The sequence below is a fragment of the Heterodontus francisci genome, chromosome 37 (genome assembly GCF_036365525.1).
Source record: "Heterodontus francisci isolate sHetFra1 chromosome 37, sHetFra1.hap1, whole genome shotgun sequence".
Lineage (NCBI taxonomy): Eukaryota > Metazoa > Chordata > Chondrichthyes > Heterodontiformes > Heterodontidae > Heterodontus > Heterodontus francisci.
This window is the reverse complement of record NC_090407.1, coordinates 14,081,586-14,100,825: the sequence shown is the minus strand read 5'-3', so window position 1 is coordinate 14,100,825 and position 19,240 is coordinate 14,081,586. Positions and strand designations below refer to the sequence as shown.

The 19,240-nt window shown below is 43.1% G+C and overlaps 1 protein-coding gene across 14 annotated transcripts in view; it reads right to left on the bottom strand.

Moving 5' to 3' along the window:
* prdm16 (PR domain containing 16) overlaps positions 1-19,240 on the bottom strand; it is a 769,749-nt gene that overhangs the window by 48,941 nt on the left and 701,568 nt on the right. For 8 of the 14 annotated variants that reach the window (XM_068017132.1, XM_068017134.1, XM_068017135.1 and 5 more), the window contains 5 exons: positions 17,407-17,605; positions 15,211-15,370; positions 11,604-11,757; positions 5,185-5,220; positions 2,629-4,009 (listed from right to left, as the gene is read on the bottom strand). In XM_068017132.1, the coding sequence (XP_067873233.1) occupies positions 2,629-4,009; positions 5,185-5,220; positions 11,604-11,757; positions 15,211-15,370; positions 17,407-17,605 (1,930 nt within the window). The remainder of the gene's footprint in view (positions 1-2,628; positions 4,010-5,184; positions 5,221-11,603; positions 11,758-15,210; positions 15,371-17,406; positions 17,606-19,240) is intronic. The other 6 variants (XM_068017136.1, XM_068017138.1, XM_068017139.1 and 3 more) reach the window with 3 other exon arrangements.

The following is a 19,240-nucleotide window of genomic DNA, read 5'->3' as shown; positions in this document are numbered from 1 at the left end:
CACACACACCTGCACACAACCTAATACGCATAAACATGGAGCACACACCTGCAAATACACACACACTAACACGCATACACAAACATACACACAATAACACATGCACGCAAACGTACACATTGACATGTTTCCTTTATTTATACAAATCTCTGAAACCCTTCATCTGAAGTTCCCCAAACATCTTCAATTCCACTGCCTTCCTTGGTTGATTATCTTCATCACACTTTGTTAAGAAATTAAAAACATTGGTTGGAATTTGTTGTGGAGGCAGTGGCCCCGCCCACCAGTTGGAAAGTCAGTGGCAACCCCAATTCTGCAGGCCCTGAAAGGCACGACTGTGTTTTATGGTCCTCATGCAATTAATTGCCTGTGGTTGTGGCTTCTGCTGCTCTAAGGCAGGATGTCCCGCCTCCAAGAACTGCGGGCCAATCAGAGGGCTGGCAGCTCCTCAGTCCCAGCAGCGCCACGGGGATTGGTGGCTACTGCTGGCACTGCAGCAGGCCCAGAGTGCAGGTAAGTGGGGTGGGAAATTGCCGGGACCAATCAGGCAGGTCCTGGGTGGGGGGTGTGGGGGCGGGTTGATCATGAGGGTTGGGGTGGGTCTTCCACCATGGGCAGCACTTGCTGTTGGGGGGGGCCCGATCAGGAGGGATCCCTGCTCCGAGCCTGCAGGGAGGACACCAAGTTTTACTGGGCAGTCTCCACAGGTGATGAAATGCCCATCCACTTAAGGGCTGAAACTGGCCTAAGGGCGGGCACACTGGCTGCCACTGGTAAAATGCCAGAGGCAGTGGGAAGGTGACCCCCACCCCCCGCCATTCCACCCAATTTTATGCCGCCCTGCCTCCCAGCCGGCCCCTGGGGCAGGGTTGGGGGGGGGGGGCGGGGTGTAAAGTTCTGGCCATTAATTCCCAGAGATTTAATTTTTTGACTTCTTGCCTTGATGGTCTGACCAACCTAAAAGTAGTATTTTGATTTCATCTGATTCAACCATGACCTTACTGAATGGCGGAGCAGGCTCGAAGGGTCGAGTGACCTACTCCTACTCCTAATTCGTATGTTCATGCCATTTAATATTTTATTTACTTTGCTTTGTTCCCATTGAACCTTCTCTCTAGACTGTAGAGCTTTCTCCAATCTTCCCTCATGGCTCATATCTCCTTTTACACTAATGGTTGAGATCAGAAACTTCATCTCACTGTCTCCAGCTTTGAACAGCCATGATGTAGTGACAAAGCCATAATCCAGTGAAGAATCAAACAACAGCTGTTGAGAACCTTCTGTGTTGTTTGTGTATGACCAGGCTCTAATCTAACACAAGGGCCCAGCTGATCTTAAACTGAGAATGTGAAGCTGGATAGCTCATTCCTGCCCTGCAATGTCCAAGATCATTAAATCTGCCTGCAATTAGATGGCTGTCCTCTTGTATTATTTGTTATACTGGCAGATCTTCTATGCCACTGCTTGAGGTAAGTTGAAGGACGCAGAGGCTTATAAGTGCAGGAACATGATGCCTTGTAATGCACAATCCAGTATTCTACTGCTAATCTGTACCTTTACCCCCTGTAAGACCACAAGGTCTAAATCACTGTGCATTGGTCCTGAGGTCAACTGACCTTTTCTTTTGAGATTGCAAACTGGTCGTCAGATACTGGATCTTATCTGGAGGTCAGAAAACCCCACATGAAATGACTGGCTTTCCCGTTTTGTTTAGAAGACTATTTCTTATCTGTAACAAAGTGTGCCATCTGGAGTGCACACACTTTGGAAACATCTCACTCACTCCCTGTAACACCTTCCCTGCCACACTTTGTTACTAACACCTACTGTGAAAAAACAGCATATTCTCTGACTCCCCCCACACACATACACACATATAATGGATGGACGGAGATTACTGCATTTATAAATACAAATCAGACATTCTTCATGGCTGGATGTCAGTGCATTTGTTACCGTGCAGCGTGACACAGACCTGGTGGAGTTTTGCGTTTGTCCCCTCAGAATGTGTCCCCCACCCTTGCAGGGTGCCTGATCATAGTTCAAATGTGATGCTTCACACAGGCCAGCCAAAAGGCATCGAGTTGCATCATGAAGCATACGAAGCACCTGACACCTGAATAAGAAAGCACGACTATGCACATTCATTTTAAAATTTCTCTCCAGTTTTCTCCCCTCCCTTCCTGAAGGCATGTGAGTGACTTGGGTACAGCTCCTGAAGGCAGCAGAGGGTCCTCCAGTATTTTTCACAAGTGGCCATTACTAATGTCTGAACCATTGCAGTGAACCAGGCAGGCTGTCTAACTGTGGAGAATATTGTAGTCACATATGATGCTGTCCTCCCTGCCACCCAACATTCCCACCCCATCTACAAATGTGTGCACAGCCTTGCTCAGATCACACCTCAGCAGGAGGTTGTGGGGATTGGTGGGGGTAGGGCTGCCAGCAGCAGTGGAACCCTAGTCCAGCTTCAGAAAAGGAAGGGAGAATGTTGAAGGCTGCAACATGCCTCAGAAAAATGTAGACCAGAGAAAAATCTGAACAAACATTTCATACAATATTCAAGTTGACACAATGCAGAAGTCTTCTGAAGGAACGGTTAATGTTTACTGTAGGATCTACAAATACCTGTAGATGGGATCCATGAAAAAAGGTGACGGCTTTGCATAATGAAAGGGTTGCTGATGCGACATCTTGGGCAGCTCATCATTGATCATCATCTTGCGGTCGCCGAACACATGGTTCTTCCTGGGCTCTCCCGGGCCATTCTGACTGACCCGGCTCCGACTGCTTATGCTCAGGTCCAGCGGTTGCTCCTCTCCTGAAAGTGTAGACACCATGAGCTTGGATGTTGGGAGGGGTTTTGCTTCTTTCCGTTTCATGGTGAGGTCGAAGGGCGACTCAGAGCCTGTGCTCCCACTTTTCTGGTGCTCCCTGGGTGACTTTGGCTCATTTTTCACTAACAAATTGGGATTGAGGTTTCGGTCCGTAAAAGGGTATATGGAATGTGGGATGTTTGGGAGGAGCTGGAATGGAAACATTGAGTGGTATGGAAGTGACCCCATTTTCTTCTCTTGCATTCCCATGAACCCAGTGCCAAAGTACTTCTCCGCGATTGAAGCAATAGCTTTAATGGAATCATTAGCAGCATTAGTCGGAAGGTTCTGCTCATCTGGAGGAGGAAAGAAGGAATGTTGGGATGGAAGATATGTTCGCTCATTCATTTCATTGGTAGAATTTGTGGAGACTGAAGTGACCTTGTCGTTTGCTTTGGCTGTTAGATTGGTCTTTTCCTTCTTTTTATCTCGATCACTCTCCACATCACTGTCCAAATCAGACCCAGTGCCTGTGGTTGTGTCCAGGTCAGTCCCACTCGTTGTGTTAATGTCTTCAAAGTCGCTACCTTCTGATAAGTCACTGTTTTTTACTTTGCTTTTCTCAGAATAGCAATTTTCAGATCGGATGTTGGATTTTTCTTCTAAAGGGGCAACTCTGTCATTGAACGTCGACACCAAGGAAGATGCTTGTGACACAGAGGGAGTCCCCATGGGGCTTTGGACATTTCCGTCAATATCACGATTTAAGCAGCCTTTGAACAATGCATTGCTTGGCAATAGAGGGGGCCTGGGATACAAGGAATGGGGGAAAAGGCCTGGGAAACCTGGAGCAAGAGCTGGAAATGCAGCTGTCGGTGAGAAAGGCAATCCCGTTGGGTGTGGGCGTGAGGGAAAGTAATCATTGAACCCCAGGGAAGTATGGTTAAGGGTTGATGTGGGTTTTGATTTGTCCAGCATGGCACTGGGAGTGAGTGGCAGACCTTGAGGGAACATAGAACTGGGATTGTAATGGTTCTTGCCTTCGCAGAACCTGCGGTGCTTGTTCAATGAGGAGGTTGTGCTGAACATCTGGCCACAGTCTTTGCACTTTATTTGTGTCCGGCAATCGGCATGCATCCGTTTATGTCGACAGAGGTTGGAGAACTGGGTGTACGATTTGTGACAGACCTCACCTGTAATTGAATACAAAAGAGAGATGTAGTATAAATGGTTTTTACACTATTCGAGCAACATGGGCCATACAAGTATACAGGAGGACTTAGAGAACACCTCTATAGTGATATTAACTGCCACCTATCCAAGCCACTAGCCTTGGTAGGTTCTTAGACAGATTACACCCCTAACTAATTGTGATAAATGCCATTGAACTCCTCAAAGGAAATGCCCACCATAATTGGAGATAAGCTGAAAGGTCACTCACCATTACAGATCACTTCAACTGAGCAAAGGACACAAGTTCTGGTCCAAATTTTGTTTTTTAAATAATGCATTTTCATTTACATACTCACTTAGGAACCTGAACATTGTAAAGTGATTAGAAGAAAATGAAATCTCATACTTTTTGGACTATTCCCAATAAAGGGAAAAGGAGAGCTGGAATGCACAGGACTGTCCTAGGCATGATTAGGTAACACAATAAAACTCCATTGGATCACCCCAAAGGAAAGAAAGAGGTAAAGAATAAGATGTGATAACTTGAAAGAATCTCCACCATATTTATAACGACAGATCCCAGGACAACACCACAGTGCAAAGAAGAAAACTAATACAGTCAATGTTCTTCCTAATATGCTTGACATGTTGCTTTACAGATTTACATACACATCACCTTTCAGTTACCAAGTGTAAAATGAATTCTATTGGATTTTATTTCTCCTGTGTGCCATGTTTAATGCATTGCCCAATGTGTTTATGTAAAATTCTGTCTGCTCTATTTTATTGAACTCGAGAGTGAAGATTGGAGGGGAAGGAATGCCATTTTTTGTGTATTTCACTGCACCCTGCCTCTCCCTGGTATTAAAAACATAAAATGGCGCACAAAGGAATTCAACGAAAGCAGATTAACTAACAAGCTAAAAATAGTGATTAAATGCAATCCTTCTATAATCAGACACACAAAAAAAAGTAAAGGAAAGGCCAGGGCAGTTTCACTTTCCCAAATCAAATGTTGATTTTTGTTTAGAGAAGGCAATTAAAAAATTGCCAGCTTCGTTAATAAGGGAACAGTAAAAGGGATACGACAAGGGCTTAAAAATGAAGTAAGCAGGGAGATATTTAGTGGTAACACTGGTTATGGGTGACAATACACTCCTGCGCTTCAACAGCTATACAAAAAAAGGTTTCTTACCATCACTCTGTGTCCATGCTTGTCCCTGCCTCCTATCTGTCAATATCATACAGATAAATACAATTACAATATAATCAAACCAATTCTAAATCCTCTCATACTAACTTACACTAAGCACTGTCACAGTGAGATACAGCAGGCTGTTAGCACTTGCAGCAATAGGGACATGGTACACCGTCTGTACTTGGGAATCTATCGCCCCCCTCCCCAATCAATTACCACTGCCGTTGCCCTTTAGCCAAGAGGCTGGAACACATCAGACTGTGGACTCTTGTGAGTTTGATATCAGTAGAGATAATGAACTGGCTGAGTACAGGATGTTTCTCTGGATGGTGGTGGGACTGCTTGCAATTGGAATTTTTCTTTCTTCCTCACTCCTTTGCCCCACCTTCCCTAAGATGGTGACCTCAATCCTGCATAACGCAACTATTAGAGTGTTGTCAAGCTCAATCAATTGTTGGGCCTGAGATTTAAACTAGGGAACTCTGAATGGCAATTCCAAATTTCTAATCCAATTTTAACACTATCTATTCCAATCTATTCCTAATTACGTGGGTACTTCAGTGATCTGGCCATTGATGGTTCGCTACTGTACACTCTACCAAGTTTCTCACATGTCTCACCAAGATTGACTAATTTTATTTGAATTGACCACTAATTACATTGTTATGCATAACCTGGAGTGTCACTCTTCAAAGAAGCAATTCAAAGTTTTAGAAGAACACTGAGAGAAACTAAGTCTATAGAATACCTAAATAAAGTAACTAATTGTCATGTTTATGTGCATATTATTAAAAATCTTACATCTGCGCGCACTTCCTATCCACATAACTTGATTTGCTGTTTTTGCCACATGTTTTGTGTCAGCTTTCTCCCCCCACTATAAATTCATAATTCCATATTTATAATGGGTTTTCCCGATGCAAAACCGACACTCTGATTGTACAAGCTGGTCACCAGCCTCCCACAATATCCCAAAATGTTTTCTGAAAACATTTTCATTTGCCATTTTTTTCCCTCAGTAACTTAAATTCCTGCTGTCCAAGTGTACAGTCAGTAGTCTGTGATTTTTAATACACACAATGGGCTGAATTTCACCAGCTCGCCGCCGATCAAAGATGGTGGGGTTCATACGCGGGATTTACTCCACAGAGCCGCTGTGATATTGTATGCGGCGGCTTATTTACATGGCCAGGGTGGATCGTTCCCCCTCCCCAATGACATGCAGGGGGAGGGTGTTCCGTCCCCGGCAATGGCATCTGGTGCCACTGTGCAGGTGCCAGCACTATTTTTAAAGGGCTTCCAGCCCTTCAATGTAATTTGAATTTTTAAAGAAACCTGATTATAAAAAAACTGAATAAAATTATCGCGATCCTCTCCCAACCCCCCAATGACCTTAAAATTTATTACTTGCCCTCTCCCTCCACAAAAAAACTTACCTTGTGATCCCAACCTACAACCCCCAAAGTTAATGAACTATGAACATTACTTCCCAACACCCCCTGGACCAATCAAAAAGGTTTGGCCCTGTTTCCCCCCACCCCCCCCCCAATTCCTGCCCTGAAAACCTACCTCCTCCCCCCTCCCCACCTGTGTTCTGCCATACTTCACTAGTCGGAGATAAGACAGTGCGGGAGCGCCGGCCACTGACCGGAATATCAGAGCGGGACGGCCGGTGCGACAAGGTAAGTAATTATTCATCCATTAGCATCCATTAACATATTTAAATTTTGGCCCCGTCGCCGAGTGGTGGGGGGGGCTGCTACGGGGCCTCACCGCCGGCAGTAATATGGGGCGGGGCCTTCCCGGCATCGAGGCCCATGGCGGACCTGCCCCGGAAGCATTTTCTGGGCCGCCCCACCACGACCCCCAATGTCAGGGGGCTGGTAAAATTCAGCTCCGAGTTTGTCTCAATGTCAGTTTTACCTGAATAAAGGTTTTCAAATTTGCCCACTAGCTTTTGTTCAAATAATTTTGAAAAAAAAAATTCAACGGAAACTGCTAACAAAAATATTCTCAGTACTCAGAGTGAACAGTACTGATGCATCCTGTGAAATTAGATACACTGTGCATGCCGTGACTGCACAAACCAAATCCAGCTCAGAGTCACAGCTCTGCACAAAAGTTTCAAGTCCGAAACCAGGCTTTTGGGAAAGGTTGAGGCCTTCAAGCAAAAGCTTTATAATGGCATTAGGGACACAAAAGACAATTCACTGCATGTACTTGTGAAATGTAGTCGTTTGATTTTTTTATTCTGTTTAAACATTTATTTTGGACAACAGAAATTTACTGAGCAGAAGAAATGGAGAATGAAAAATCCTTTTAGGATGCATTTTGAGCTATTTGTGGGATTGCAGAATCAGGGTAACAAGCTTACATCAGGAAAGTACATTATAAATGTGATCATATTAATTTATAATGGGGAAAAGTTGACACAAAAATGTGAGAACTAGAAGGCATGTTGTGCAGACGGGAAGCACATGCAGATGTTAAGAATTTTAATAACATACATATAAATCAATAAGCTATAACTCAATGGATGGATGTTGAGATGGACTCCCCAATGACACTTCAATGTCCCACTTTACCACAAGTTGACTCTCACAATCAGTCGCACAACACAATATCCACTAGAAGTCAAGCTCAGCACCTCATGGTCCACTTCTAGTTAATGGGGGTGAAATAGTCTTCTGCAGTAACACAAAACAAGCAATAGAGCATTGGCATCCTGTTTGATACTGTACCCAATTAAAGTCAATGGAAAAGAAAATCAAGGAGAATGTTGCCCAATGTGCTACTGCAGAAGACAATTTTCACCCCCAATATGTCATTCATTATATGCTGAATGCTGAAAAGATCACAAACCTAAACTATACACTTACAGCTTTGCGCTATTATGGAATAATACTCACTGGACAATCTCATAGGTCTGTGAAGAGACTTCCTAGCTATGACATCAAATTAGTTCATGGACAGCAGGGTTAGCAACAGCAAAGTAACAACAAAACCAAAAATATCTTGACAGAGTCTCACATCTTTGAAAGGTACACTTCTAATAGAGGAGCCGTTACTTATGGGAACTTACAAGGGTTTCAGCTGGCAACTCAGGATGAATGTTTTACTACTTGAACTAGTGCAATCTCTCACCATTATCAATGGTTCCACTCAGAAGCATAATTCAGTGGCAGCACCTTAGTCTTCCAGAAGGCCTTCAAAGTATCAGATCCATTTCTAACATTACCCACTTGGTTTAATTAAACACAAGACAATGAAGCCAACACAGTTGAGTGACCTCTCAGCTTATCAATAGTTGCACATTACAGCACAGACTCTCATTCCTAAAGTGATTCATCAAAACTTTAGGCCTCATTCATTAGGCCTCACCCTTTTAATTATTTGTCATGAATCATATCAACACAATCGAATAAAATATGACTAATAGTACTACAGTACCTAGGGAATGCATTTCACAAAAAAAACAAGAAAAAAACATTTATTTGCAGTGTGTTTGAAGTTGAGAGTTCAGTAATACTCCTGAAATTAAATAATAATTTGTAGGTTGCAGAGTTCTGTAAATCCACATATAAATATTGAACATGTAGCTGGGTTGTCACATGGTACCGTACAGGTTAAGCATGCTGGGATTGGAGGGTGGTGAAGGAAAATTATAGGATCAAAGCAGATGACACATGATTCTTCACCTGGCTGATGGTATTCTAACCTGGGGATGCCTGATGTTCCCTATAATGAAAAAATGTCTCATCTCTCAAGTGCTAATAGCCCTCACTTGGTTGAGTGTAACATTAACCTTGCCTGGAAACAGGCCATATATCTGCCCTCCTGGCTGCAATAGTGTAGGCCAGGCAGACACAGAAAAAGGAAAAGTTGCAGAAAGAAAGAAACCTACCCCAAGAGAAAAAAAATCCCTGAAATATATATTCTGTCCAATTTAACCTTACTTGATTCAAAATGCTAGAAATGAAATGAACCAGTTGCTTCCCATGAAAATGAAATATGCATGAATACAGGATTTCAAATTGAAGCATCTGTAAGGGGGATTGTGAGGTCATTTGATCTCAATCCTATTATCACCAGATTGCTATATTTCTCTGTATTTGTTGCTACATGATAATATAAAGATAGTTTCTGCAATGAGAGCAAAGTTTCCTTTGAGTAGTTGACATTTTCTTTTAGAAGTTAGAACAGGGCATCACCAGGAGTGTGCCAGTATGTGGAAGGGGTCCCGAGGAGTGTGTATGGATTCACAGGCATAGTGTCAGTATTGGCAGGGGAATCCTGTAAGCGTGTCAATATTTCAAACCTTCATGTTGAAGACTAGTTTATACAGAAAAATGCTCAGTTTATAGGTATCTGTACTTACACATGGCTATGCCACTCAGACAAAACAGGAAAGTATATAAAAGACAAATAAGAGCAAAGACACACAGAGTGAACAAGAGTATTATGATGTAACTAACCTTTGCTACGATGCTGTAAAGAGTTGACTAAAGCTTCTGATGCAAACAGGGTGTAATCCAAGTTGAATCATAGTTATTAAGGCATTTATAATCAATAGCATCTATTGGGGTGGTCCAGACCTCATTATTTGCTCGACCAGGCCATCTGGTTTCCAAGTCGCCTAGCAGCTAGTGGTCTCACTCCAGCCTCTAAAGTAAGAAGCAGCTCTGCTGGGTCTCACATCAATATCTCAGGTGGGCAAAACTTAGCTGGTCATGTTCTATAGTACCAGTTGTCCAGCAGGGAATGGATCATATAACAGGGTCCCAGCTGATCCAGTAATTCTAGTGGTAGTGAGACAAATTCCCAACTAAATTCAGTCAAATTTTTAAAATTCACCTGCCCATAGTGGGTTTTGATTGCTTTCAAGCCAGGGTACTTCACATTAGTGGGGACCTGTGCGAACAGCTCTACCCACATAAGCCCATCATCTATTTGCCAGTCCCAGGTAAAATTCGCCGCTGTGGGTGAATGAGAAAGTCGGGCATCAGTTGGAAGCGTGATACTGAACATCAGGGTGAAGGTGGAACCAAGGACATGTCAAAGAGGAAAAGAAAGCGCTTCAATCGACAGTGCTGTATTTCAACTGCTGCCGAAATAGTCAACATCTGCTTTTATTCCCTACTTGACTTGGAACTCGGGAGGAAACACACTCTTGCCAATAACACCAGGCTGTGTGTGGATGAAATGAAAAGTGACAGCTTCCATATATTTAGTGCAACTCTGTAGAGTAGCTCTGGGTTCCAAAGGTCAGTCTCCCAGGAGGGTGCAACTAACACAAATACAAACGCCCTAGTTTGCAAATTCTTCATAAAGTGTTCAGTCTGTCCCTACATTTCAGTTTATCACTGCAAATTATCACTTTGAGCAGTGCAATTAATCAGCAACTTATCAATGACATGGTGAGTAACAAGTTGGCAGTGCCGAAAATATGTGGCAAAATCTTATGAAAACGTTTTCATAGAATCTTATCTCCAAGCACTAATGGGTTCAAGATGGCAGGCAGACCAGTTATCAGAAAATGCATTTAATTTCAAATTTATAATGGCTAATGCGGAAATCTGAGAGAAAATGAGTATGTAAGGTCAACTCTCTGTAAATAAGGGAATTGGTGTAATAACTGTCTGACATTAGTCAGAGGCATGTCTGCAGATCAAAGTTCTGTCGGTCCAAATTGGGTAGCCATTTTGGTTTCAAGAATGGGACTTAACCACTCACATTTCAAAGAGGGACTTTATCTTAATCCAGTCAACATGGCAGTATGTAAAAGAACGTTAGTCATAAATTTGAGTTGGCTGTAATGCCATTTTGGTCAGACTTGGCCTTTTCACAATCATGAGTGATAATTAAAAAACAGGTGAGTGCAAAAGCAGGAAATCCTGGCCTAACTGTCTGGGCTCAGAGGTGAAGGAAGATCACTTGGTTGAAGATGTCCAGCCTCTGTGAAAGCCCAACATGAGTATGAGTTAACCCCTTCAGGGAAGAAATGTGGGAGGGGAACTGGGGGGTGGTGTGAAGAATATTTTACAGGCAGGTTGCTCACCATCGGATTATTTTGAAACCATCCAAACTACAAGGGTGTTTAGGAGAGCTCAGATAAAACATTTTGATGACGAAAGGAAGCATTTTTTTGGGCAATTTAGCTGAACACAAAATCTGAAAGGATTTAAAGGGATTAACAAGGGGATCTCTGAAACTGTGGAGTTTATAAAGAAAACATGGACCTGGCATGAGTGTTAACAGAGGGGGAAAAAAACTGACCTCTAAAAAGGAGGGAGGTGGCAGGACTGCACTGTGTACTTGGACTTAATCAATCATAAGACTGGGGAATGTGATTGGACATCAGAAAACACAGGACACCTATATGTACACTTGAAGATAAGAGAGACACAATAACTCACAGGTGAAAGGCTTAATGCTGCTGTGTATGTGCTTGTGCTGTTTCAGTCCAGATGAGGTGGCAAACGTTTTTCCACAGTCAGGGCAAGCGTGCGCCCGGGCTCCCACATGCTGAGACCTGATGTGTCGCTGGAGATTGCTTGGATCAGTGAAGACCTGATATACAGGAAGGAGAGAAAGCAATAAAAAAAGGAAGTCATTGGAAACTTGCACAAAGGCCTGTTAAAGGGGGCTGCCGTGGTCCCATGTATCAGAGATCTCTTTTAAACAGGAACAATCATTAGAGCAATGGAACCTCGATATCGGAGGGGAAAAATTTGCAGGGCTATGGGGAAAGAGCAGGGTAGTGGGACTAATTGGATAGCTCTTTCAACAAGTGGGTACAGGCACGATGGGCCAAATGGCCTCCTTCTGTGCTATATGATTCTATCTGCACTTCCATTATCTCGATTAATTGTACTATGATTTGCAGGAGTCATGATCTCATTTTGCATAAACCAATTACAATGTAATTGAGTGTTTTACAGTGATACATCACAGACTTTGGACCCTTGATCAATTAGAATAGACAGCTGTTCTCTAAACACCCACTGTCTGGTAAAATTTACTACCTATGTTGCTCTGGTATATAGATCTGTGCCTGCTGGACCAGCAGGAGTCAGGCTGTCAGCAATTTTTCTAGAATGTCTCATTTTTTTCTAAAGAATGGAACAAGGCAGCTTAAAGCTGCACATGCTGGGAACTTCATTACATAATCTAAATAGACCAATCAAAGCTGGAATCTCACCAAGTGTGGTTGGACTACTGATTATCAGTCAATGGGGTAGGGGTTGTCCATTATGGAGGCTTCACTGACAATGATTGGTGCTTCATTACCCTTATAATCAGACAGTAATCACACTTAATTATCACACCTGGCTTCAGTTAGTGAGGGAAGATTGTAGAGCTAAGGTCTGAAGCACAAAGGGCAACTCCGGGATAGTAGTGGTCCCCAAACTCCTGTTGTGCAGTAGTCTAAAAATTACGCAGAATTTATGCTCAACATCATAACAACAACTTGCATTTACACAGAACTTTTAACAAAATAGCCCAAGGCACTTAACAAGAATGTTATCAATAAAAACTTTTTTAACACCGAGTCACAGATGACCAAAAGCTTGGTTAAAGAGGTAGGTTTTAAGGAGCATCTTAAAGGAGGAGAGAGAGGTAGAGAGCAGAAAAGTTTAGGCTGGCAATTCGAGAACTTGGGGTCAAGGCAGCTGAAAGCAGAGCGTCCAATGGTGGAGCAATTAAAATCAGGGATGGGCAAGAGGTCAGAATTGGAGGCTTGTAGGGCTGGAGGAAGTTATAGGGATAGGGAGGGGAGAGGCCACAAAGGAATTTGAAACAAGGTGAGAATTTTAAAATTGAGGCATTGTTAGACTGAGTGTAGGTCAGCAAGTACAGGGATGAGGGTTGACGGTGTCAGTTAAGATACCGTCAGCAGAGTTTTGGATGCGCACAAATTTATATAGGTTGGAAGATGGAAGACCAGACAGGAGTGCATTGGAATAGTCAAGTCTAGAGGTAACAAGGGCACACATGAGGGTTACAACAGCAGATAAGCTGAGGCAGGGTCAGACTCAGGTGATGTTATGGAGGCGGAAGTTGGTAGTCTTGGTGGTTGAGTCGATATGTGGTCGGTAGATCTCGGGGTCAAACACAACACCAAGGTTGCAAACAGTCTGGATCAGCTTCAAACAATTACTAGGGATGGAAACAGTGGTCAGGGAACAGAATTTGTAGCTGGAACCAAAGGCAATGGCTTTCGTCTTCCCAATATTTAGTTGGAGGAAATTTCTGCTCATCTAATATTGAATGTCGGACAAGCAGTGTGACAAATCAGAGACAATGGAGGGGTCAAGAGAGGTGGAGTATTGCCAAAATACATGTGGAACTTGATGTGTTTTCCGATGATATCACTAAGAGGCAGTATGGAAATAAGAAATAGAAGGGGACAAAGGACAGAGGTAACTCTGTGGGAGTGGGAAGAGAAGCCACTGTAGGTGATTAAGTCCCTCTATTTTAGAAATATACAATTCTTGTGTTTGGTGTGCATTTGACCTGGGAAGGTATTCAATACCCCAACAATGTATCACAAAGGGAAAAGGAAATAGAATTTGGGGGTAAGAATTACAGCACCACAACGTTGACTAAGGTTTAAAACAGTATGAGCCAATTTCAGTTTACCTTGAAATTGTATAGGAGCTCTGCTATTACTGAACCTCCACAAGAATCAGGGTCACAGCTCAATGCTGCTTTTGTCTTCCAACAGTGACTTGCACTTAAAAGTGCTTCATTTTTTGTGAAGTACTTTGGGATGTCCTGATATTGTGAAAGATGCTATAGAAATGCAAGTCCTGACCTTTCTTTGTGTGTGAAGGAAGCAGTGTTGCATTGGTACACTTCATTAAGCAGTAGAAGGTCAAACAGCACTTGAACTAGTGACCGTGGGCAGTCCTACCTGAGGTAACAAAGAGCTCCTTTTCCCTCCCTTTAACTCAACAGAAAGATGACACAATCTAACACTCCACGCACATTATCACCTGATAAGAGCTCACTTCGATCTGAGTCAGTAAAAACTCAAACTGCAGAAGGAAAGGGCTTTGTTTTAAATTCCAAAACTGCCTTACAATCTTTTGTTTACCCTTCTATTTTTTTCTTTCTCATTCACCTTGGCAGCACACTGTTCCCCACCTTCTAAACTCACCTGACGCACAAGGGATTTTTGACTTGCGATCTAAGGACAATTGTTTAGTAACTATATTTGAATTATGGTAAAGGCTGCACAGGAAAGAACAGGGATCAGTTTTAACCCCACTAATTTGCAAAAGGATGAGATCAGCACAGGTTTCACTTGTGGTCCTGATACAAGAGCATTCATGGCAGTGTTGTAGTTTGCAAATCGTTAATGTCAAGATTTAACACAGTAATCCAATCAGCCCTGTTACAGACACAGGCCCCAGTGCCCACAGTTAGTTCTGATGCAGATGCAGCCTGTAATAGCACAGTCAGTTTGATTACAGACATTGCCAGTACCAATACAGGTACAGGCTACAATGTCACAGTTAGTCTCATTGCAGATACCCCCAACAAATGAGACACTTCCTGGACTCTTTGCAACAGTACAGCCTTTGTCCTGTTATATTTCCTTGTCTAATGATGAGTCAGTTGTGCATAAATGGATTTCATCAGAATTTTATTGCACATTTTTTCCAAAATTACTCTAAGTAGAAGGTACGAGTTCTGAGCTATATGGTACAACTGAAGGCTAGTTGATCGAAAGGTCTCAATGGAGATGAAATGTACCACAAGTCAGATTCTGCCCATTAAACAAATCCCATTCGTGTGGATTTCAATCCACTTGCTAGAAAAATACAGTGGCATTCCCAATAATCAGAACCCCAGTTAACCAGTACCTCCATTAACCTGAACCCCATCAAGAATAAACTCTCATTAATCAGAATCCCTGTTAACCAGCTTCCATTGTACCATTTTAACCCATGGTCTCTATGCAAGAACTAATAATAATATAAACAATAAGACAATGAAAGGTTTGGCTCTTCTTACCTTCAACCTTACCTTATCACAATTTTCACACTCAAAGCGTTTGCCGCTGTCATGTGACATTTGATGGCGAATCAGATTGGACTTCCAATTGAAGGCCTTTGGACATTGGTCGCACTTATATTCGCGTTCCTCGCTGTGAATTATCATGTGTTGCTCCAGGCTGCATGGACAGGAGAGAGGGGACTGAGAAACCTTAACTTATTACTAAGTGTCAGCATGATATAGGAGACTTTTTAATATATCCTTAAAAAAGAAAATACACTTCAGCTCTCCTGCTATGCCAGTGGGTAACGGCATCATCCACTGTGGTATTGAGACCAGAAGATCTCAAGTTCAATCTTTGGTCTGTGCTGAGTTTACTGCTCGCAGCCAGAGTAGTAGTTGGGCGCTACAGTTGGTCTCAGCGTCCCTGGGCTATAAATCCTCCAGAGTGCCAGTTGGAAAGTGTGCATATGTGGCTGTTGGGATGAGCAAAGGATTAGGATCAGCATTAATGGCCCTCATGGTTGAATAGCCCACTGATGCTTGCTGCCTGGGGCTCACACAAGAATAGCAGCTACCTGCAATGAAGATACCAGAGAGTTGTGATGCCATGCACAGTTGATTTTCTTACTGACATTGACTCTTTTTGGGGGCAATGTGGGTTACACTTGAGTTGGGGAGAAAAATAGTGGGAATAAAACTATGTAAGCCAGAGTCTAACAGTAAAGGGGGAAAAAAATCATAAAGCGCACAGAACAAAAGAGCAGTTTTAACTGTTAGAATCAAATATTTACCGAATAAGGAGGGGTTTTACTGACCCAGCACTAAGATAAGCAGTTAACAGACCAGGATTTCCAATCTGTGAGCCATCCATTTGCGAGTGAGCTGCAGGCTGCATTTACGAACGGCAAAATCACTCACTTCAATAAAAATTCTCATTATTAACTACTTTAGCTAAACGGGCTTCCAGGAAATGACTGTAAGGACATTGTAGCTTCTACAAACACTACCCATTTACAAATGACTTCCCTCCCTCTCCCCGCCCCCTCCATCCCAAGTTCACTTGAAAGAGAATGGGAAACAAAGCTTTATCTCGCTAAATTACTGGAAGTTGCAGCAGCGAGGGACTAAACCTTTTCAAATTAATCCCAATAGCACAGTTAAACCATAGTTAACGCATGTTTAGCTGAATGCAGCTCAATTAGCAAACAAATAGTTATATTAAAATATACCAAGTGATAAGAACTTAGTGTAAATCACAAATCTGAAAGTACTACAATTGCACAAAGCTGTTTTTAAGTACATATGTAAGGACAGAACTGTGATTGGCTCTGTTGTCACCAGAATGAGTAGTGTAGGATTAATACCTGTGCTAAAATAGCATAGAGAGTAATTGGGTATAAGAGCTTTGAATAGATGCATAAGAGCAGAGCTGATTGCAGACTCTATACCAAATTAGTGTGCTCTAAACCATCTACTGGGCTGTCTCTGACAATTAATGGGCAGTAAAATGGTGTCTAAGAGTTAAATCAGGAACAATACTTCAAGTTAAAGAGTGATAGTGGGATGAAGGGACACAGGTTCAACTCAGAACTGATAGCTTCTTCACAAGGACTGGACTTCCAGGGAGGGTCGTGGTGGCAAGAACCCTTGAATCATTTAGGACGCATTTAGATACTCTCAATGGGGAAATAGTATATTCTTTCTACATGTATGAGAATGGCCCAGCTCATCTGTATCTAGCTTATAATGTTGATGTGAGTAGTGCTTTACTCACCTTGCACCTGTAAACTCTGTCTAAACAGGGGAATAACATACTGGCAGCAAGTTTACCTTCCTTCACTATGGCCCCTGCTGTTTAAGAAAAATGTGCAGCACGTTAAATTCCTTAAACAATATATTCTTTGTGAAAAAAGAAAGCAAATGGGGATGATGTGAAAATGGTTCAAAAGAGAAATAATGAATACTGCCAACGTGAAGCAAGACAAGAGCCTCTGCCCTAAATGTTCACCTGTCCTTCCTCCTACAGGCATTGTCAGAGCCGCTGTGTGGTTCAAGAGCTTTCGATGTTTGACAGAGATACAGCTGTGGTTTGCGAGTAGTCTCACTGTACTGCAGTGAACACCCACAGGTGACAACAACAGTGGTACCTGTGGCCAAGTGGTTGAACCGTCACCTTCTCCGGCCCTAGCCTGTGGTTAAACATGTGCGTACCTGTATTCATTGGGGAATATTCGATCGCAGTCCTTGCACTCGTGGAGCTGCCCGTCGTCCAGTTGGCTCTGCTTGAACTCCTCGTTGATGGTCGTGAAGATGGCGTTAACGTTGTTGCAGGCATATGCCTGGTGCCGCCGCAGTGCCACCTTCGAGCGGAACAGCTCGTCGCAATCGCCACATCGATACCTCTGCTCCTCTGTGGGGGCCGGCAGTTGAAGGAAATTGGCACACACGTGAAAAGAAGAAATACAATTAAAAACAAGTTAAAGAGTTTAGCAGACAGCCAGTTAAAATCACACAGAAAACTGTTCAGGACAAATGCTTCGAGGGCCTGTACTGTATAATCATAAATTATTGCAGCCTAAGTTCAAACAAATTAAAGAAAGGGAGCAGCTATTATTGAGTTTACGAGGCAGCATCCTGATCCCCGTGCCAAGTCAAACAATCCACTGGATGCTGTAAATTTTCCAGCATAACAACTGGTGTGAAGGGGTCAGGTCAGCCCCGGCCTGCCCCCACACCTCTCACTTAAACACGAATCTCCCCAGACCCCCTCCCCCCTGCCACTGCCCTCAGTGACTCTGGCAGTCTATCTCCGCTCTCATCAATAGCACTTGAGACAAAGAAGAATGCGAGACAAAAAATAAATCGGGCCCTAATGGGTTTCAAAAAAAAAATAAGAAGAAGCCCAAGAGAGCAGAGTTATGTGCCCTTTGCACACTAATCCATGAAGCCAACTCCTCCAGAGACAGGACACTGAGCAGCTTATTCAAACTTCACTCACTGGCTTATACAGGCTGCCGTCCTCTGCTACACCATAGTATCTTCTCCTGTCAGAGTTTCTTGAATTTTTTCTCTTTAAATCCCAATTTTCCTTCCTCCTGTCCTGAAGGTGCTGACTGCCAACTCTGCCAGAGGTTTGTTGCATACTGCCCTCCAGTGCCTCATGCACAAACCTTTACAGGTTGGTGAGTGGCATCACAGCCAAGGCCAAGGCCATCCCTGGCCAATATCCAACCCTATTCCACTTTCCACGCTGAGCCACTGGATAGTAGTCAGGAGCAGGAATCCGCTCTGATTTCTCCCTTCCTCTCCCTAACCCAGAGGTGCTGAGGTCAATTGTAGCACCTCACCTGCCCTGGGTAAGATCTGCTAACTCAGCATGGATTGAGGATGGGACCGCCCTGGTTTATGCGATTCAGTAATACATCAAGGGGTGCATTTACCCACTGAGACAGTGGGGTTAAACTCCTCCCTAAATAAGAAAGGATTCTGAAACTTGCTAATGCTCAGTTAAACACAGAGCCCAGCCTTAAGAAAATCAGACATCAAACCCCAAGCGATAAGAAAATTGGCTGACGCGTTTCCCTAAATTACAACATTGACTTTACTTCAAAAAGTACTTCATTGGCTGTAAAGTGTTTTGGGATGTCTTGAGGTTGGGAAAGGCATTGTATAAATGCAAGTTCGTTCTTTCTTCTTCCTCTACCCTGAAGTGCCTCAATGTCTCATCACCGGGTTAGAATTACGAGGCTGGAGAGGAGGAAACTGGGAGGAATGAAAAAAGCAATAACGTAACCTGGGGTGGATTTCCTTGTGGTGAGTCAACCAAACTTGGATTTTCATTGCAAACACAGTGTGGCTAGAGGAGCTCCATTCGTCACAGTTTCCTCTGGGTGCTCCGGTTTCCTCCCACATGCCAAAGACTTGCAGGTTGATAGGTAAATTGGATATTATAAATTGCCCTTAGTATAGGTAGGTGGTAGGGAAATATAGGGACAGGTGGGGATGTGGTAGGAATATGGAATTAGTGTAGGATTAGTATAAATGG